This window comes from Puma concolor, chromosome A2 (assembly GCF_028749965.1).
Source record: "Puma concolor isolate L17-30 chromosome A2, mPumCon1.1.hap2, whole genome shotgun sequence".
Lineage (NCBI taxonomy): Eukaryota > Metazoa > Chordata > Mammalia > Carnivora > Felidae > Puma > Puma concolor.
Window position 1 is genome coordinate 13,319,530 of NC_141668.1, and position 22,459 is coordinate 13,341,988.

The 22,459-nt window shown below is 41.1% G+C and overlaps 1 protein-coding gene across 1 annotated transcript in view; it reads right to left on the reverse strand.

Moving 5' to 3' along the window:
• Positions 1–936: 936 nt before the first annotated feature.
• MGAM (maltase-glucoamylase) overlaps positions 937–22,459 on the reverse strand; it is an 89,873-nt gene continuing 68,350 nt past the window's right edge. The window contains exons 38-49 of the mRNA XM_086688354.1: positions 21,669–21,807; positions 20,696–20,829; positions 20,529–20,563; positions 20,318–20,434; positions 16,412–16,560; positions 15,715–15,799; positions 15,029–15,085; positions 7,300–7,424; positions 6,320–6,408; positions 4,552–4,601; positions 3,587–3,757; positions 937–1,854 (exon numbers count right to left, since the gene is read on the reverse strand). Coding sequence (XP_086544480.1) covers positions 1,771–1,854; positions 3,587–3,757; positions 4,552–4,601; positions 6,320–6,408; positions 7,300–7,424; positions 15,029–15,085; positions 15,715–15,799; positions 16,412–16,560; positions 20,318–20,434; positions 20,529–20,563; positions 20,696–20,829; positions 21,669–21,807 — 1,235 coding nt within the window. The 3' untranslated portion in view covers positions 937–1,770. The remainder of the gene's footprint in view (positions 1,855–3,586; positions 3,758–4,551; positions 4,602–6,319; positions 6,409–7,299; positions 7,425–15,028; positions 15,086–15,714; positions 15,800–16,411; positions 16,561–20,317; positions 20,435–20,528; positions 20,564–20,695; positions 20,830–21,668; positions 21,808–22,459) is intronic.

Here is a 22,459-nt window from a genome sequence, read left to right on the forward strand (position 1 = left end):
TTCGGGCTCTGAGCTGTCAGCACAGAGACCAACACAGGGATCGAACTCACGGACCATGAGATCATGACCTGAGCTGAGGTCGGATACTCAATTGACTGAGCCACCCAGGCATATATATATATATATTTTATGGCAGAAGGAGCAGCGAGAGAGGGATAAAGAGAATCCAAATCAGACTCCAGCATGGAACTGGAGGGGGGCTTGATCCCATGACCATGAGATCACAACCAAAGCTGAAATCAGAGTCAGAGGCTCAACCAAGTGAGCCACCCAGGTGCCCTGAGCATCCCATATTTCTGATCAAAGAAGTCCCATTGTATCTTTCCATGTTCCTCTAGCTGCATAATTAGCTCAAGTCCTCACCCAAGAGCCCCTTATTTGGCTAATTAGAACATTAAGCCAATTTAACAATACCATTTTCTCTAACCTTAGACAGGCACTGATACATGAGTGCAGAAGCAGACTCTGGCCTCCTGGTGTTTTAAAACACAAAAGAGAAAGAAAGACTTAGGGAAGTAAACATACTCGTTTCCAACACACTCATTTTCAAGGAATACCAAAAGTAAACATCTCTGTTGAACATTAATATGTAATTATTTTATCCCAAATTTTAATCATCTCATGTTATAACCCATAGTGTTGCAAATTCTGTTTTTCCCGGTTGACATTTTACCAGATATAGCAACTGCTGTGATGAGTAAAACAGCAACAACCACTCATGTACATGCTACCACACACCTCAATCTCATGAACACCCAATGCTGGAGGTGTGAGGCAGAGTGTGGATAATCACAGATCTGATCATCCCATTGGTCGGTTAGACTCCAGGAACTCTGATGCCAAGGAGAACAAGACCAACTTACGAGGGCTTGCCAAACAAGAAGACTTAACCCCAAAGGGAGGTTACCCAAGGTAAAAATGTCACAAAGTTCAAAATTTCTTGTAAATTTGCTTGTTTTATTTTTCTCTGGCATTTAAGTTGCATGCGTTTGTGTGAACTGTGGTTATGTATGTTAGGCACAGAGCAAGGAAATAATTTTACACATTTCAAAGCACACCACTGCAAAGATAAGTTACATTTTTTACGTTCAAACACCCTCCCTCAGCTTTGCCTGCTTAAATCTCATCCTCACCCCACTTCCCATATGCTAAGTGTCCCCCCACCCCACCCCATCTCCCCGCTTTCACGTGAGTAGGCTCCTTCCTTCCTCCTCCCCATGAGGCTAACTATTCCTGAGATTTTTGCGTTTTCTTCTTACATGTGAGGATTGTTTTTATCACCATCTTCTGTTTCCTCTCACCTTTCCTGCTGACCTTTCCTTTCCCTATGTCATGCTATTGCTCCCTTCTCCCTATAACCAACAAACGGATGTTCTTTCTTGATACTTTCTTGAGGCCTTAGTCAACCCTAGGGCCTGGAACTGACCTGGCAAGCTTTTTCTTACGTATTTAGCAAGAGTGGGGCCCATTCCCTGATTACACACATACATACACACATACGTGCAACTTCACCATGGACCCAGTGCCTCTTCAGGGGCTATTGTGTGATGGGCCATCATTACCATGTTAATCACACAGGGACAGTCAGACAACTCACAGATTTCCAATACTTCCCTATGGCCTATCCCACAGAGCTAAGACACAGACAAAATACGTAACAAAATTAATAAAATACTTTACCCGTACTGGGCATGAGCCAATTAACACCACACAATAATTTTATGAGCATGAAGTATAAGTAGTTTCAAAGCTGTTCATCAGTATCTTGCTCTAAAAATTCAGAGTGCTTCTCCACGTCAGTGAAACGAACTTATGGAGGCTGATGTCTGTGCTGGTCATATCAATGCTTAACACCTGTTGGGAACCAAAAGGAAAAGTAGAGGGTATCTGGTGATTGAAATTTCCTGCACTCAAGCAAATCAGGTACAAGGCTATGGTCCACATGCTACTCTGCTACTTTCACAATGCATTGCTGTCAGGGAGCCCTCGAATGTTCAGGTGAGGAGGGTGTTTCTTGATTCCTTAGAGTACAAAACTAGTTCAGGGATAGGGAAAAGACAACAGGCCCTAAATAACGCAATACAAATGACTGCAGAGACACAACGGCATAGACAAATGGGAGAAGAAGCCCTTATTTCCATTCTACACAGTGCTCCTTTGATCTTCCTTTTCCTGTTCCCCAATAGTGACTTGGAGATTGCCCAGTGAAAGTCCAATGGTTCAGCTTTTTTCTAGGCAAATGTTTTCCATAAATGTCACTGCAGGTGCAGGTGTTAGCTTGTATAACAGTCCATTGGTCAGCAACAAAGTTGGGCAAAGTCCTTTATGAGCTCTTGGTAAGGTTGGGGCAATTGGTTAACAAGAAAGCCGCAAATATGAGGAAATGAATGAAGAATACAAAACAGAAGGAAAATTTTGTTTCAGGCCTTTTAATTAGGAAGGATTATGAAAGAAAAAAAGTCTAGGAAAAGGCGAGAAGCAAGCACACGAAGAAAGACCCATTTCCAGTGAGGCTAGGTGTTGGAAATGCCACACTCCATTGATCCTTAGGTGCACATTTTCCATGTATACAACATTCATGAGCTCAGAATGTGTCTTGCAATCAACAGCCTTGGAATTACTGTGAGCTAAGCAGCACTTGTGACAGTTGTTATTATCTGTGCAAGCATGAATTTCATTGCTATTACCAGTATTATGAATGGATGGTACAGACCACTTAAAGATTATTTTAGGAAAGAATATGAATCCCAGCTGACAGTGAGATCAAGAAAGTGCTAGGATGAAAACTTGTATAAAATATGTTGCTAGCTTTGGAGAAAATTCCATAGATATTAGTGGAAGAAGTTTTATGAAATGATGTATCACCAGTGCCTCTGATAGCACAGAGGAAATACCTTAACCCATTCATGCTGCATACTTTTATTTTACATAATAATAAATAAAATGATAATTTAAAATATTTACATAAAATTTTCATAATAAAACATGGGATACAAATTGGTTAAGGCATTTCTAATATTTCTTCACGTTCAGAGTTTACCTTATCTAAATTACCTGGATGCAGATTTATCAATGTCCGTGTGTCTCTACCCAATATTTTCCTCTGTCTTATCACTAACATTAAAAGGATAGGAATCTTGGTTTAAACAAAGTTTGCAAAACTCTCTATGTGTTTAAAGTAGAAATTTTAAGTGATACTAAAGCATTGCACCATACTTCTGTAATCCTCTTTTTTTCATCGTGGTACATGAAATAATGGGGCAACTTTGAAGGTGTCATATATTTGATGAAATATGGTAGTTTGGGCTGTTTGGGAAATAGATCTCTGAGGCGGAGTGAAGGAGTCAAGACAAAGCTTTATATAAATTTGCAGACAAGAAAACACACATGGCAAGTAAGGCTCCAGACTCTCAGTTCCCAATGATGATGAGTCAGGAAGTTTCCCTTCACCTCCAGGCTGTCTACTGCTGATGCGCTCAACATGGAGGGCTTCCCAAACGGCTCTACAGGAGAGGGGGTCGTTTGGAAGGGAGGTAGGCAGGAACTGCTCTGGCTGTCTCAGGATTGGGAAATACGGGTCACAAACCTGTGATGCAGGGTTATAAGTGAAGGTGGGTCTGATCACCATGCCGCTCGCAGAGATGCTGACACTGGAAATGGAGACGCTGCCCACTCCCCAGATCTCCACGTAGCCCAGTTTCAAAGGGTTTGTATCGGTGATATATTTGTTGAAAATTATATGACTCTGCATCGTATTCTGTCAATTGGGAATAAAAGAAACCAGAGGCAAAAATCCATTTAAATTTTTCTCAACCTCTTTTTTAGGCACAAATGTAAACCACGAAGTAAGACACTGTGAGGGTCACCATCTTGTGCCCTTGGATAAAGCAGACCATGATTTCAGCCCTCTATCTCCTGCTTCCAACTACCATTCAACTTTTCATTGGCTAAGCACCTGCAGGATCTCTAGACTCACCCTGAACTCTAAGAAGACAAAGAGTCTTAGCTATCAGGAACTTTATATATCAGGATATGTATGTTTATATATATATATATACACACACACACACACACACACACATACACATATACGGATTTATATATATGTATATATGGATGTATATATATGTATATATATCCATATATAAATATGGATGTATGTATATAAACATGTGTATATGTGTGTGTGTGTGTATATATATATATATCTGGAACATTCTATATTGTACATGTAGAGAAGTCACAAAATATACAGGCCATTCCAAGGAAAGATAGGAACAAGGAAGGGCTAGATAACACAGAAACAATCTGTCCATCTGTGCCTCGGTGAACTGGAATAAATTACTGATGAAGCATGAATGGTTTAATCACAGAAAACTTCCTGAGAGTATATCAAATGTCCATCTGAAGTCTAGAGGAAGGAAAAGACGCAAATTAATGAGATGAGCTGTGAAGGGATTCAAGGAGGCACTCTATGTACCCTTATGATATCCAGCATCCAGCTAACCCAGCAGAACTCTGTTCACCCCCCATAGTATCAGTTGCACTCACTTGGCTGGCGGAAAAGTTGGCCAGGTAATAGAGTCCTTTTCCATAGGTATCTGCAAATAAGCAACAAGGTAAGCATGATCTGGAGCTACGTTCTTGAATTCTAATTGCTTGCTTGTTGAGAAAGTAGGGACGATTTTTGTTTTTCATTTTGTTTTTCTTCTTTATAGGGTTCCATTTTGTGAGATTAGTCAGACTTTGCCCCAAACTCTGTTTACACAAAATGTGTTTTTTTAAGGGTTTTTGAGAAAGAGAGAGCACACGTGTGCAAGCAAGGGAGGGGCAGAAAGAGACAGAGAGAGAGAATCTGCACCGTCAGCACGGAGCCCGACTTGGGGCTCAAACCAACAAACCATGAGACCATAACCTGAGCTGAAATAGTCAGACACTTAACTGACTGAACCATCCAGGTGCCCCATACCCAAAATGTTTGAAATGAATATCAATATATCTAACAGAGTAACCTCACATAATGCATTTTCCTGATACCACTCTTTTTTTTTTTTAATTTTTTTTTCAATGTTTATTTATTTTTGGGACAGAGAGAGACAGAGCATGAACGGGGGAGGGGCAGAGAGAGAGGGAGACACAGAATCGGAAACAGGCTCCAGGCTCTGAGCCATCAGCCCAGAGCCTGACGCAGGGCTCGAACTCACGGACCGCGAGATCGTGACCTGGCTGAAGTCGGACGCTTAACCGACTGCACCACCCAGGCGCCCCCTGATACCACTCTTAATCCACGTTTCTTACTCATGGTCTACCATTCCCAACATCTTCCTGGTCACCTCAGAATTTCCAGATTCCCCCTGCTAGAGGCACACATATGTGTACATACATGCACATACACTCCCATCACAAACATCAACACTGGTGTCTTGGTCAGCTTATCTTGAGGAGTATTAGGTAATTTTTTCAATGCAATCTCCAGAGAACAAAGAATACCAAAAAAAAAAAAAAAAAAAAAGACTTCTTTGTCCTGGGAAACTATGAGCTCGGTATATCTAGTATCGGTATCCCCACCCTACCTCCTACCTTTGGGGCTTTCTCACTCTTCCACATATTCGGGACTCTTTCTAATTTGCTTACCACTCAACCAGGGGCACTGGCTACCCTCTAGAGCTGTGTTGTCCTAGATAGTAACCACGCACAATACATATCTATTTAAAATAAAATGAATTATAATTAAACAAAATTAAAAAATTCAGTTCCTCAGAAGCACTTGTCACATTTCAAGTGCTTAATAGTCACCTGTGCCTAATGGCTACTATATTGGGCAACACAGATACTGACTTACTTCCATCACTGCACTGGACAGCATTGGCTTAGACATAGCTAATGGTACTTGAGCCTTCCTCCCGAGAGTTTACCAATTCCTATAAACTCCTAATGGAAAATCCCACCAGATAAATAGCACAGCTGATAGAGGCACTGCCTTTCTTATTGGGATAGTAAGCCTTGTAATTAGGGAATGTGGCCTTGAACATAAACCATAGGGAAGTCTATCTCAGTTGGCTACAAAGAAACTTTTCCTATGGCTTCTACACTGCTATCTCCCACAGTGAATAAGGACAGTTGGGTAATGGTGAGACATTCAGAGCTCTGCTTCCTCTACATGAGGCATAAAGATCATATACAATGTGTATTATGCACTTAAAGTAACAAATGGCCATGTTTCAGAATGCAACATTGTTTTAACATGGACAAGAAAAAAAAGCAGGCCTGCCCCCCTAGTCAGTGGTATTGACATGAATCCAAGGCAACCCTTACTCACCAATGCTTTGCCCATCATCCCAGAAGAGCCAACCTTTAGCAGTCCCCTCATCATCCAAGGCAACCTTGAAGCCAATGAATTTCTGACGGCTGCAATGGGGTAGGAAGAGCCATTAGCTAAAAACAAAACCATAAACCAAGGGTTTTCATAGAAGCCTAACAGAAGTGCTTCATGGTATAAATACTGGGTAGTAGGATTCAAGAGACTTGTCATCTGGTTCTAGTTCTGTCTCCAGTGGCTATCTTACTTTATGTCAGGAATGAATGAATGAATGAATGAATGAATGAATGAATGGAATTTTCCTTTAGAAGTGCTCTAAAAGTACGGCCAGAAACTGCAAGCCAACTCACTGGATCTGTGAGAAAAATCCTGAAGTGATCTTTCTCTTTTCATGACCTAATTTCCTAAGCACATGTAAGGTGAGCTCCACTCACAAATGTCCTAAGTTCTTCAGTTTTTAACTGAATTTCTTGAATTAAATGAGTATGGACCTAAGAATTTGTTTGACATCAGGCAGACATGGATTTTAGTTCCTGCTCAACTAGTTATTAAGTGTGTGACTCTGAGTAAATCTCTTAGCCACCTGAAGCCTCTCTTTGCTCATCTGTAAAATGGGGATAAGAGTACTCACGTCACAGAGTTTATTTTCTCCTTTTGTTAAGAAAAATAATTTCCAAACAGAAACCTCCATACTAGTAGAGTTTTAGGCACAGAGCAAGCATTCATTTGATGTTAGCTATTATTAATTATTATATAGACTTAGATTTAAAATTTTAAAATCCTATATATGATGCCTCAAGCATCAATGGCGATGTGGCTTACACAATTTTCCAGCAACAGGTTTCTTAGCAGAGTCAATTAAGATCCAGAAAGTCTTCTAAAACTAGCATGAATCAGGCACTGCTTACAGACAAATTGTCAGGCTTCACCCGGACCTGAGCTGACTGGCGGTAAAGGAGAAACCTTGTCGTGTCATTTACCTTAAGTGGGTGTTCTGTGCAGGCTCTTGCCAGGGCAGGATGAAGCCCCCACGGACGTGTAGATTAATGTGGTCAAGAGGGGCCAGCAAGGCCTTCCATTCTCCCCTTGCTTTGATGTCCACACCCTGAGGGCCAGAGGAAGGTAAGACAGGATGAGGGAGTGAACAGATCTCCCTCAACGATGCATTTACCCGACGTCTTGCCCGCTTTCCCGAACTTGCTGTCTGTCCGTGACCCTTCAGCACACAGCTGCTATTACACTTTTTGACATTCACTCAGCTACTGAGTGGACTCTTGCACGGCTGCTACAACATCGCCGCAGGACCCCATGTCTTTCGGGGTTTCTACTGTACTTAGGACAAGAGATCCTAGCGTGGATCTCTGCCTACGTCCCCCACATCCTGTTTCTGTGCCAGAGAGCACTGCCAGGAGCGGCTGAGCGATCCTCCTACTTATTTCTGGTTGGCTCCCGACACACACCTTGCAATGGCATTTCTAGACCTTCCCTTTCACTTTGTCCCCGCTCTGTCTCCTTTCACTGCCTCCACTCCCCACCCCACCAACCTAACTGACACCTTGACCCCTACTTGACACATAGTATTAAATGGAGCTGACTCACTTTACAAATCCTTATCTTTAACTCGCTACAACTTCCTTTATGTTTAACGTTTTCATCCTGCCTCCTGTGTGGCAGGGCTCTCTTACTCTGAGCCAGGCTCGGTTTCTAAGAAGCCAGCCTTCCACATTTCTTCCACCTCAGGCAGGGCTTCCCAGCTCCAGCACTGTGGACATTTGGGGCCAGATAATTCTTTGCTGTGGGGGCTGTCCTATGCTTTTCAGACGCTTACCTCTGACTATCCACTAGATGCCCCCTGCCCCACCACCACACGTGACAATCTAAAGGTCTCCAGACATTGCCAAATGTCCCCATGACAAAACACCCCCATTTGATAACTGCTATTTTAAAGGTAAGGAGGAAAGCTACCATAACACTCCTCCATCTGGTCCCCTATGTTCATTTTGGACATATTCAGCCTGTAGGAACTCTAGAGGTAGGTGGTCAAGAGGACGCACGGTGACGGGTGCCATGCTCCCTGGGGCGGACTCTGCTTCACGGGCCTGCCTCAGGACTCCAAAGTCCACAGGATTTAATAAAATTCCAGCCCCACGTCTCTGGGCTTCTTTAGGTTTCTCACTGGTAACGTGAGAAAATTCGATTATATGATCTCTAACGACATTTCACTCTGATATCTTATGAACACTGGACATTTCCTCCATTGATTATCCCACCGTCAAGTGAAACTCGACATATGTAAAGCTGTCCGAGCTTTACTTCTCTCCACGGTATTTCCCTTCTACCACACATGATGTAAATATGATGTGATTTTAATCTCATGATTACATTCCTAAGACCCAGTGTGTCACCAGCTTGTCTACTTTCCTGTAGATGGCTTCTGACCAGGCTAGTGTAAGGAATTCCTGTTTAAATATCCATTAAGATAACCGCTGTAAGATAAAATTTAAAAGCAGCCCTATTAAAATAAGAACAGACAACCCAAATGCCTTTGCACAGGGGAATCTACATCAACTGCATAGTCATTGATTATGCTGGAGAAGCACGGTGTTAAAAACCCAACATATGTTCTACGCTGTAAACAAAGACAATGGCCACAAGTAGATAAAAACTTTAATTCGTACACACTGCCTGGTCTTAAGCTTCATAAAAATAGGTGACCAGGTAATCAAGAAGACAAGGCAGAATAGTCCCATGCCTCCCCCTCTCCTGAATCAAGTCTACAAACTACAGTGTCCAGTATGACAGAAAGGAGGGGGAATGGATAGAAGACACCTCACGGCATGCTCAATCACATAGGCATGCCTGAGTCAGGGAAAGAACTCTAGAAGGAGGTGGAAAGTGCCGGTTTTTGTAGCTTATTTGGAGAACCTAAGAGTCAGTGCAGATGAAGGCCCAGCCTTACTGAAGCACATCAACCTTTCCTGCCTCAAGGCACCTGCCACTTCACAAAACAAGCCAGGCCTAAAGGCCAAGCAGTAAGGGGTGCCTGTTGCTTCTGCTAGTCAGATGAATACAGATGGGACAGTGCAGGGACGGGAATTCATAGCTACCAAGGCTGCTATGATAGGAGTCATGTTCCTGGAGAAATGGGAACCATCCCCCAAGATAGGAGTCTCATATTAAAAAAAAATATTTATTTATTTTTTGAGAGAGAGAGAGAGAGGGAAAGCAGGGGAGGAGCAGAGAGAGAGGGAGGCAGAGGATCTGAAACAGACTTTGTACTGACAACAGAGAGCCTGATGTGGGGCTCAAAGTTAGAAACCACGAGATCATAACCTATGAGATCATGACCTGAGCCAAAGTCAGATGCTTAACTGACTGATGTCCCCAGGCCCCCCAGGAGTCTTACATTCTTCACCTATCTTTCATTCAAGGCATTTGCTAATTCCCAAGTTCCATTGGACAGAACAAAAAAATCGTGCAAAAAGTGGTAGTTATAAGCTAAGTGGAACTTCCTTATGTTTTCTCTCCTGCTTTTCTTCTCTTTGCTTTTTTGTCCTATTTTCTGGGTAGGTGCTATTATAATTTGTTTTTAAACAAAATTTAAAATGTCTGCATCATGCCTTTAATTTCCAAGCTGTTGTTAGTATGCCTTTTCTTATAGCATGCTTTCTTGTTTTCAGTATATCTTCTTATCTCTCTGAGGATGTAAATTTTCTCATTAAGCTTTGAAATAACATAAGTATATATAGCTCAGTACAATTTTACCAGTGAATACACCCCTTAAGCCACCAACTAGATCAAGAGGTGAATATACCAGCACCCCAGAGGCTTTCTCATTCCCTCTCATAATCACACCAAAGGCAGCTACTACTCTGATTTCTGTCACTTTTGCCTGTTTTTGCACTTATATTTCATATATGCTTTAACTTTCCTGTATCTGGCTCTTTGTGCTCAATCTTATGTTTGTGATATTCATCATTTTCACTTGTGTGGCAATAGTTCATTACTTATACTGACCTATAGTATTCCTTTTAAAAATAGAATATAATCTATTTATCTACTTTACTATTAATCATTTGGTTTATTTCCAGTTGTTTGCTAGTTTACAAATAATGCTATGAAACATTCTTGGACATGTTTTTTTGGTAACAATATATACACTCTAGGAATAAATCTGTAACTTTTTCATTTCTTCCCATACATAAAATATTAATATACTATATAATATGTATGATGATATGTATGATATCACATATCATATCATGTAGTGCAAGTTTATTTCTATTTTCTGGATTGATAAAATAGTTTTAGTGTTATCTGGCAGAATATATAAAAATAGCAATCAAAAACATTTCTGAAAAAGGATGGCATGTTAGTCTAACAAATATCAAACTGTAGTCTAAATATGCAGTCCTTAACAATGCTCAGGACTGACAGAATAAACAATTCATAAATGAACATATCAAAGATAGTAAAGGGAAATCTTAAACTCTAAAAATGTAATGTGTAAACGCAAACCGATGTGTTCATTATATCTCTGTGTATAATCTCATTAGCATTAAAGAGGATACATATTTGGAGATGTGTAAAAAAAAAAAAGAGCAGTGCATGACAACATGAGTCTAGCAAAGCAAAAATATTGGTAAATTTGGCAATTTGGAAGGGAAAAAAGTTATATCCTGACCTTTATTGATAAATTCTTTCCAGTGACTGAAAACATTAATTTGATGATGTAAACGTTAAAATTTCTATCTAAAGTTAGAAACAATTAAAAAGCAAATGACAGGGGCGCCTGGGTGGCGCAGTCGGTTAAGCGTCCGACTTCAGCCAGGTCACGATCTCGCGGTCCGTGAGTTCGAGCCCCGCGTCAGGCTCTGGGCTGATGGCTCAGAGCCTGGAGCCTGTTTCCCATTCTGTGTCTCCCTCTCTCTCTGCCCCTCCCCTGTTCATGCTCTGTCTCTCTCTATCCCAAAAATAAATAAACGTTGAAAAAAAAATTTTTAAAAAAGCAAATGACAAAGTGGAAAAATATTTCCAATGAATATAGCAAAGTGTTATTGACTTAAATATCTAAAGATCTTTTCAAATCAGTGTGAATAGTTTAAATATCTTAATAAGAAACTGGTAAAAGAATAGTAATGGTCCCAGAAATATAAATAGCCTGTCAAGGATAATCACAAATCAAATCAATGATGAGCATTAGGAACCACATTGCCTCCAAGAGTGATACAAAGATGAATATGAAGATTAAAAAAAAACCAAACACCTAATAGTCAAACCCAACAAAGATGTAGGGAGATGAACACTCTCATTAAGTGCTGGTAGGAATGTAAATTGTTTCTGAAAGTTGCCAGTTTACTTTGAGGATTCTTGTATTAAGCATCTTCTCCATCTGGAAATTCAGATGACTACCAGGTGGAGCCCATGCTAGGGTAGGTAAGATGGAACCCTTGGATACACAAGATGGAAATTCAGGCTAACGAAGAGTTCTGTTGAATGAAAGAGACAGAGCCTTAGGCTAACTCCAGAAACTGGAATCGCATGAATTACACTTGAACTCCTGCCTCATTTAAGCATACAATAACCTGTGTGACAACAAAGGAGCCTAGTTCAGAAATAGGATGTGCTTGAATCATCTGCTCCAAGTGGGGGACCTGAATCTCCATTCTTTTTTTTTTTTTAATTTCTTTTAAGTTTATTTATTTATTTTGAGAGAGAGAAAGAGAGCACAAGCAGGGGAGGGGCAGAGAGGAGAGACAGAATCCTAAGCAGGCTCTGCGCCATCAGCTCAGAGCGCGATGCGGGGCTCAAACTCACAAACTGTGAGATCGTGACCTGAGCCGAGATCAAGAGTCTGATGCTTAACCGACTGAGCCACCCAGGTGCCCCAAGTCCCCATTCTTATTTGCCAAGTGCAAGCCTCTTCCATGCTTTTGCTAGCATCTGTAAAAACATCCTTCCTCTTCATCTTTTAAAATATTAAATATCTTTACCTGGCACTTCAGTAAACTGTCAGTGGGACTGGGTGCTGATAAAACCTTTCTGGAAAGCAATCTGCCAATATCTGTCAAATTTTTAAATGCCAGAAATCCTACTGACAAAAACTTAGAGATACAGATACAATGGTGTTTCCTGCAGCCTTGCACCATTATTTAGAAAAAGAAAACAAGAACACAAGGGGTTTGCTAAATGATTCCGTAAGTGGAATATAATAAAGTTGCTTAAAAAAGGAGGTGGGGGGGAGAGCTTCACATTCAAAGAGTTCAAGTTCAAAGTCCTTTGATATACAAAGATCTTTACAAAATATTATTCAGTGAACTAATCAAGGAGCCGAACAGCATGTACAGTAAGACACTACTTGTGTAAATACAAAAAGAATACGCAATGCTAGTCTATGTACAAATTTTTATCAGCAAAGATATATAACAGATTGTTAATGGGGGTTAGCTTTAGAAGGGGGGCCAAGGGTTGGAAGATAGGGAGAATGGTGAATTTCACTTTCCATATTCCAGTGCTTGACCTTCTCCAGTGTTTGGCTTTTTACCAGTAGAGGTGTTTCTACTTTCCTAATGTATTTTTGGCACCTTATATATCTTTCAAGGTACCTTTTCAATCTTATATTCCCCCAGGGGACTTTCATTCTTTAACCAGTACATCTACACCTCTTCTTCTAAATTCTGATGCCATGTTTTAACATTCCACACTGCTCCTTATACTGAATAATTAATTTGTTCCTTTTCACAGGAAAGGAAATGATCAGATGGTAGACTAGGTCTCATAGTGTACGTATGTCCTCTAGAACTGGAATCAGCAAACTTTGTCTATGAAGGACCAGATAGTAAGTGTTTTAGGCTTTACAGGCCAGAAGGTCTCCAGTGAAACCACTGGACTCTGCTGTTGTATTGTGAGCACAGTTATTGTGGACAATAAGTGAACAAATGTTCATGACTATGTTCTAATAAAATGATTTATAAAAACAGGTATGAATCTGATTTGGCTGTGGGTGGTAGTTTGCCAACCTCTGCTCTTTTACAAAAGTAGTCACCGAAATGTGTGGAGATTAACTAAGAAGACATTTCTCCATTAATCCCAACCATGGAATCTTCATTTGAATTTAACATCAAAACTTACTTTTTTTTTCCAAATGGCTTGCCCCATCAATCTGTGGCTTCCTAAGTGGTTTTTTTTTTTCCTTTCTTTCCTCAACCAAAGCTCTTTTATTTAAAAGCCACGTATAAAATCAACAATCCCAGGACACCATCCTCTGTTAGGTCTCACACATCAGTTTCTTTCATATAGTACATACGATTATGTACATAAGCACTATTGTTCAAGACACACAAATATCAGCTCCAGGTTAGGTGGTGAACTCCGTGGGGAAACTGTTCCAGTATTCCGATACCTGGAGCTCAGTAGGGTGGCTTGCACCTGGGCCAGGCTGGGACTAGAATGAAATAAGCGAGGTGCCTAAGGTGCATGATTTAAGGCAGTGCTCACTCTCAGGGTCATGCAAATGCCGGCTCAGCCTTAAGAAGGAGTACCTTTTTAAACTTCATGCCCAGGCACCTCACTTGCTGCACCAGGGAACCTCACTGTACTCAGAATCACGGACTGTCAGTGAATGGGGCAGTCAACATGCAAATTCAGGACAAGGGCTAGGTCACTTAAAAACAGTTGGCTGTTCCCTCCTAGAAAGCCCTGGTTGGGAAGCACATAGCAGAGTCCTAATGTAGGGCCATTCAGAAGAGGACAGATCCAGCCCAGAAAAAAAAAATGTGTGTGTGGTGGGGTGAGTGTCAGGACTCGGGGCTCCATGAAACAGAGAGGAGGAGGACGACTTCCATTGTCCTTGTACGGTTTTCACCTAATCCCACTGCAAAGCCCTGACTGAAAGAACCAGAGTGTGTTCCACCTCTTGCCCTCCTGCTGTTCCCCTTTTGCTGTATTTCGAGCCCTCTGCTTTGCTCTCTGCAGAAAAGTCAGAAGGTAGAGCCGGTTACAAGGAGAGGAAACGCCTCTTTTGATTTTCCTCAAGAATCGAAGCCTGACTTGTGTTCCCATGGGAGTAAACGGCCCTGAGGTTGCTTTGAAAGGCCCCATTTTCCCAGCTGAGTCTCCTGGGCTCAGACTAGCCTGCAGATGTTCTAGGACAGAGAATGACGTGTTCATCTTGCATTTCAGAATGCACTTGTGTTGCTTCCACACACAACGGTTGGGTCCCGTACCTCCACGTGCATTTTACACACTGCCTAAGACTATGCTTACCGCGGGAGATTATATTTAACAACTCCTTGAGCATCTGTGCTATAGACGGAGACATTTAATAAAAAGACAGAGAGGAAAAGCCCCATACATATGAACTGACAGTCCCGTAAGGAATGATATGAACAAAAACTACAGTTTACAGAACAATTTCAAGTGTCTTCTAGTGTCTTCATTGTACACTCCATTGTGGTATAGAGGAAGATAAAAACTCACACATAAAGAACACTCACAAAATAAATTATTTTATAGCAATTCTGTGAGGAGACTGCTCTTATCCAATTTGGAGGTGAAAAAAAATTGAGGCTGCAAGGTTAAAAGTGACTTGTCCAAGATCATACATCAAATGAGTTATAGCACCAGAATTCGACCAGTGGGCTATCAGATTCTAAAGCCTGTGCACTCTACCATTTTCCCCAAATTGTATAAATCATCAGAAAAACTTACCGTGTAGTAATCATACCAGCGGGCTCTGGGGAAATATGCAGTGACGTTTCGGGCATTCTAAAATTAAACACAAACAAGGCTTGGGCAAGGTACCAATTTGTACAGTAAAAGGATCAAAACAATAGTGGTGGCCTTGGACCAACGTGCTCATCTTTTTAGAGACCAGCAATGTTGGGGAAACCTTTCTTCCCTCCCTTCTTCCCAAATGGGAGATTTGCCTGCCTCAGACTGGCAGTTTCCATAAAGCCCTTTGGGATCAGGACTGTGGGGAAAAATCATCTGCTTATACAGTCACCCCATATTCTCTCTAAAGAGATAAATTGAGGTTGGGTCTTGGGCAGAAAAAAATGTTTGTAGATTTTATGGTACCAGTACTTCAGGGATTCTGATTAGTGCAGTAAGTTTTGGGGAGAATGCAATTGGCTGGTATTTTAACCAGAAGCCTACATACATCGATAGAAAAAGTGAAATATGGCTTTTGCTTCCTGAGGATGTCTTACAGAAGGAAGCGAAGGGCTAGCTGGCAACAAGGTTATGCACATGGTACGAACAATCGTGCAAAATTTGTTTTAATGGAGTAAGAGACCACATCTCAAGAGCCCCAGCAGACCAGTCCTCTTTTGTTGCCTCTAGTCACTGGGTCTCAGAGCTGTAATTCTCTAGTCATCAGACGCCTCCGTACTCACAGCCTCCAGGACAGGGCTGACCAGGAAGGCTGGGCCCAGCAGAAACTGACGGTCCACATCCCAGGTCACCCGGTCTGACACGAACCTGGAAAGAGAAACCAAGGTACCACAATCAGGAACCCAACAGGGCTTCAGGCCAAGACCCTGAAGAAAACTCCTCAAGTTCAGACCCAAGTCAGAAATCCAGCTGCGTTCTTCGTCTTCCTTTACTCTTTCCCTATGTCTCCCTTAACCAGCTGTATACTTACTTTCTCTCTATCATGTTCTTCAAACCCCAGAAATGGATGAACTTAGACATGTTCTCACCTATCAATACCTCCATGTTTCTTAACCATGGCATGTTTTAAATGCAAGAACGGCCTTCAGCCCTCACATCTTCAGCCCTCACATCTGGCCTTGTCTTGTGACCTGAGCGGCTACAAAAGATAGGTAGGTTTTCATAGGCCCAACTTAGAAAGAAATTATTCTGTGTTGTACTGTATCACTTTGAATTTTTTTCATTCAGTAGCCTTTTGTCAAGGACCTAGTGCATGACTGACACTGTGCTAAAAGGAATTATAATGTATGGTCTGTCCCAGAAAGCTTATGGCAAAGGGCAACTGTGTCTTTAACTTAATTTGGAGGAAATTTTTTCTTCAGGAGCCACTACATAGAATGACATTATTCGTTAGTCATTGGGATTCCGTCTGACACTCACTCATGGAGAAGAGGCCGGACGACAGTGCTGCCCTCCGTGTGGGCCATGTGCATCAGGGTGTAGAGATATGGCAACAGGGTATATCTGGTCTTCAGGACACTTCTGGAAATATTCACAAAGGTTGCATCCCAGGACACAGGGTCTTGCCTCTAAAGGAGAAAAGAAGAATGTTTAGAGCTCACTAAGGGAACCTGGGGACCTAAAGAAGTCCCTGAACGCTTATTACAAATGAAGATCATATATAGCTAAACCAAAATTGATTACAGATGAGGCTGAGAATATTCTTTTTTTTTTAGACTTTTTTTTGAGGCAAAGAATATTCTTAATATACTTAAAGAAGTCACTGACGCTTTCCCAATACAGCTGATGAAATTTCTCTATAAGACATTCTTTTGGGTATATATTTGGTACAACACAGCCTAACCAAACAAACAAAATAATGTAAAGAACACTGAGGAATCTGGTTCACTAAAACATGACGCTCTTTCCAAGTACCTGTTAGCCATTTGTATGTCTTCTTGGAAAAATGTCTGTGTGGGTCATTTTTAAATCATGTTGTTTGTGGCTTTTTGCTACTGATTTGAATGAGTGCCTTACATATTTTGGATATTAATTCCTTTTCAGATAGATGGTTTACAAATATTTGGGGTGCCTCGGTGGCTCAGTCAGTTAAGTGTCTGACTGTGCTTCAGGTCATGATCCCACAGTTCATGGGTCTGAGCCCTGTGCTGACAGCTCAGAGTCTGGACCCTGCTTCGGATTCTATGTCTCCCTCTCTCTTTTCCCCTTGCCCACTCACTCTCAAAATTAAAATAAAACATTTTTTTAAAAATTAAAAAACAACATATATTTTCTCCCATTTCATAGGCTGCCTTTTCAGTTTTTGATTATTTCTTTTGCTGTGCAGAAGCTTTTGAATTTGATATAGTTCTACTTACTTATTTTTATTGCTGTTGTCTGTGCTCCCAGTGTCATGTCCAAAGAAATCATTGCCAAGGACAATGTCAAGTACCTTTTCCCCTATGTTTTCTTTTAGAAGTTTTACTGTTTTGGGTCATACATTTAAATTACTACTACATTTTGAGTTAATTTTTGTGAGTGGTATAAGATAGGGGTCCAGTTTCATTCTTTTGAATGTCATTATCCAGTTTTCCCAACAGCATTTATTGAAGAGACTGTCTTTTCTCCACTGAGTATTCTTGCCTCTCTTGTCAAACCATAGTAAGTGCAAGGTTTATTTCTGTATGTTTGATTCTATTCCGTTTATTTATTTTTTTTTATTTTTTATTTATTTTTTTATTTATTTTGGGACAGAGAGAGACAGAGCATGAACGGGGGAGGGGCAGAGAGAGAGGGAGACACAGAATTGGAAACAGGCTCCAGGCTCCGAGCCATCAGCCCAGAGCCTGACGCGGGGCTCGAACTCACGGACCGCGAGATCGTGACCTGGCTGAAGTCGGACGCTTAACCGACTGCGCCACCCAGGCACCCCCCGTTTATCTATTTTTATGTCAATAGCATACTGTTTGGTTACTATAGCTTTGTGATATAGTTTGAAACCAGGACACGTGATACCTTCAGCTTTGTTCTTCATTCTCAGGATTGTTTTAGCTATTTGGGGTTGTTTGTAATTCCATGTGAACTTTAGAATTGTTTTTTCTATTTCTGTGAAAAGTGCTATTGGGATTTTGACATTGCATTGAATCTATAAATGGTTTTGGGTAGTATGGACACTGATAATGTTAATTCTAATCCATGAACATGGAATATCTTTCCATTTATTTGTGTATTCTTCAACTCCTTTCAGGAATGTCTTAGAGTTTTCAATGTCTAGATGTTTCACCTCCCTGGTTAAATTTATTCCTAAGCATTTTATTGAGTTTTGATGCTACTACTGTGAATGGGATTGCTTTATTTCTTTTTTAGATATTTGCTGTTCATGGATAGAAACACAACTGATTTCTGTATGTTGATTTTGCATTCTGCAACTTCACTGAATTGGTTCATTCTAATAGTTTTTCAATGATACCTTTAGGTTTTTCTACATATAAAATCATATAAACTGTAAACAGAGACAATTTTACTTCCCTCCTGATTTAAATATTTTGCATTTCTTTTTCTTGCCTGACTGTTCTGACTAGGACTTCCCAGTACTATGTTAAATAGGACTAGTGAGAGTGGGCACACGTCTTATTCCTGATCTTAGAGAAAAAGCTTTCAAGCTTCTACCATTAAGCATAATATTAGGTGTAGGCTTGTCACACATGGCTTTATAATGTTGAGGTACATTCCTTCTACACTCAATTTGTTGAGAGCTTTCATCATGGAAGGAGGTTATATTTTGTCAAAAAAATTTTTTTCTGCATGTATTGAGATGATCATATGAATTTTATCTTCCATTCTATTAATATGATGTATTACATTTATTTATTTGTGTATGTTGAATCATCTTCACATCCCATGGTTAAATCCCACTTGATCATGGTGTATGATTCTCCCAATGTGTTGAATTTGGTGTGCTAGTATTTTGTTGCAAATTTTTGGATCTATATTCATGAGGGAAATCGACCTATAGTTTTCTTGTAGGGTTCTTATCTGGTCTTCGTGTCAGGGTAATGCTGGTCTTATAAAATGAGCTTGGGAGTGCTCCCTCCTCTTCAATGTTTTGGAAGTGTTTGAGGAGGTCTTGGCGTTGATTCTTCTTTAAATTTTCAATACAATTCACCAGGGAAAACATATGGTCCTGAGCTTCCTTGGAGCGGGAGGGATGATTTTTTTATTACTAATTCAATCTCCTATTCATTATTTATCTGTTCAGCTTTTCTGTTTCCTCATGATTCAGTCTTGGTAAGCTGTATGTTCATAGGAACTTATTCATTTCTTCTAGGTTGTCCAATTTGTTGGTTTATAATTGTAGTCTCCTGTGATCCTTTGTATTTCTGTAGTATCAGTCCTAATGTCTCCTTTATCATTTATAATTTTATTTATTTGAGGCTTCTGTCTTTTTCCTTAGCAAGTCATTTTGTTTATCTATTCAAAGAACCAGCTCTTAGTTTGGTTGATCTTTTCTGTTGTTTCTCTGGCCTCTGGTTCACTTATTCCTCTTCTGATCTTTTGGTAACTCTGGACTTAGTTCTTTTGCTAGTTCCTTGAGGCATACAGTCAGGTTGTTTGTTTGAGATTCGGCTTCTTCTTTTCTAATGTAGGTGAAATGCATTCACTGCCTCCTGCAGGTTTTGATATGTTATGTTTCCATTTTCATCTGTTTCAAGATATTTTAAATTTTTTCTTTCAATTTCATCTTTGACCCATTGGTTGTTTAATTTCCACATATTTGTGGGTTTCCCAGTTTTCCTCCTATTATTGGTTTCCAGATTCCAAAGAAGACATACAGATGGCCAACAGATACATGAGAAGCTGTTCAACATCATGTGTCATCGGGGAAATGCACATCAAAACCACAATGAAGTATCACCTCACATCTATTAAAGAGAAGAACAGTGGTTATCAAGGGGCTGGAGGATGGGAGAAATGGAGACGTGTCAGTCAAAGGATACAAACTTCCAGATACAAGATGCATATATCCTGGTACTCTAATGCACAGCATGGTGACTATAGTTAACAATACTATATCGTATACTTGAAAGTTGCCAAAAGAGCAAATACTAAATGTTCTCACCACAAAAAAGAAATGGTAATTATGTGAGGTGATGGAGGTGTTAACTAATCCTGCTGTGGTAGTCATTTCACAACACTTAAATGTATCAAATAAAACAAGCAAGAAAGACGAGGGTTTAATGGTTTTGAAGATGTCACGGGGAATACAGAATGCATTAATTGTAGCTCAGATTTGGAGGCCGTATTCCTAGTGATATAAAACTTTTGAGCTATGAGCTAGCATCATACCCTGGTCCCAATGGTGTTGTGGTTCCTCGAGAAGGGGTAAAAGGCCCCCAGTTGCATCCAGCGAGCACACATCTCATACTCAGCATCTTGAAAGAATCCACAAATATCTGCTCCTGTCTGAAGCAAGGTAGAATAAAACAAGCCTGTTGGTGATTTCTGAAAGACGTGACAACCTGCTTTGGGATTAGAAGTGACCCCCAAAGACACTTACATAAGATATGCCAAAGAGGCTGAACTCCAACATGCCTGCAATGAGACCACAGCTGTGTCAGAGGCAGTACTCATGATCTGCCTTTTTCTCCCCACTCGAGAATCCTTTACCAAGATTCCTAACCCCCTTTCCCACCAGCAGAAGCCCCTTGGGATAAGCCCACACACCAATGATAGACTTCTTCAGCTGGTCCCAGGCAGCTGTGTTGTCTCCCAGCCAGTGACCTCCCCAGCGTCCAGAAGAGGGGAATGTGGAGCGGGTGATGACAATCCCTCTCTGTCCCGTCACCTCCTGCACAGCTCTGGATGGAGGGGAGCAAGGAGGTGATATAGGGGAGATTAGGGGAGGAAAGGCCACAGAGCTTCTCCTCCCGGGGTTTCTGAGCGTGAGGCATGGTGACAAAATGTCTCCTGCATTACTGGAAGAAATACAGAAATCTGAGCCATAATGGCATCCTCACTGACTGACCCTAGATGATAGAGAGAATAATAAGTTGTGCCTTTACATAGTGTTTTACAAATAACTTTATAGTAAACTTACTGGATCACCTAAAAATAACAAGTAACCTTAAAAATAACAAGTAGTAAGAAATAACTACGTATTTACTAAGTACTAAGGTTTGATATTTGGGGAGGAAGAAGGCGAATTCCTTTAGAAGGCTTCTTTAGAATAATTCTTCTTATTCATTGACTGAGCTCACAAAATGGGATAGTGCTAGTTCAGTAGACCATCAGGTGGCTCTCCAACAAGAAATAGAAACGAACAAACAAACCCAACAGAGATGAGTCATTTATGAAATAGAGGAAAGAGATAGCCAGTCCTCTGTGTTCCCTTCACCTCTTGTAATTAATCACGGCATCAGCTGCTCTGTGTGATCATTGCCTGGGTCTCCATATGTGCCTCCTGCACGAGGACTATCGAGTCTCCCACCGGCAGAACCATGTCTTGCTTAAACCTGTCCTTCTAACAATGCCTGGCTCCATGTTCGTGTTCACTTAATAAATAAGAATTGTGACCCAGTCATAATTAAAATCTTCTTAACCCTTGAGAGGGTGCATGAAAGGAAAAGCAGAGCAACTCTATCAGCCACTGGCTGGCCCTGCGGGTCGTGTGGACCAGAGAAGGGAGAGGGCCACTCACTCGTAAGTGGGTCTGGTCTGGGCCCATCCGTACAGGCTGTGCACGTCATAGTGTCGCACCCGTGAGCCGTCTGGCAGGATCTGCTGACTCTCCATGCACAGGGTCTTGCTGCTAAGGCCCATGTCCCTGGACTCCAAATCTGAGGAGAAGGAGCTAGTGATATAAATGTCATGCTCAATCCTCTTTACCCCTGACCTCCCTTTAAGGGATTGGACACTGGAGCTTAAGACTAATCTCACCCCTACATGGGTCCCTCTCCTCCTTCCTCCCCAGGGGCAGGGGAATGTGCACGGTTCTGAGCTGCAATGGAGCCCACGGGTGTTTTCACAGGAGCAAATTTCTCCAGGAGCAAGCAGGGGCAAGGGGGAGAAGACAAAGCTGCCAAACACCTGGCCATGTGACAGGATGTAGTCTAAGCTTTTTTCTTGTAAATCATTTCAGGTAATTCTTATCGTAACTCTATAAAAAGAGAGATATCACTATCTCCCTTTACAATTCAAACAACTGAGATTTGGAAATATCGAGTAGTCTGTTGAAGGTCATACAATTCATAGTGAATCTAATTTCTGGAGCCAAGATATGAACACAAGTGTTAGCGCCAAAGTCCAAAGACTTCACGATAAGGGGAAGCTGCTACTTTCCCCCCACTGGTGGCACAACAAACTCCCATGGAGGGATTCACACAAGTCTGAAGAATTAAGAAACTTAGTTCTAGAATCCTTTGGGGACATCACCACTGTTAAGTTTTTTTCGAACAAATTTGAGAAATTCAGCCAATAGGGTCAGTAACT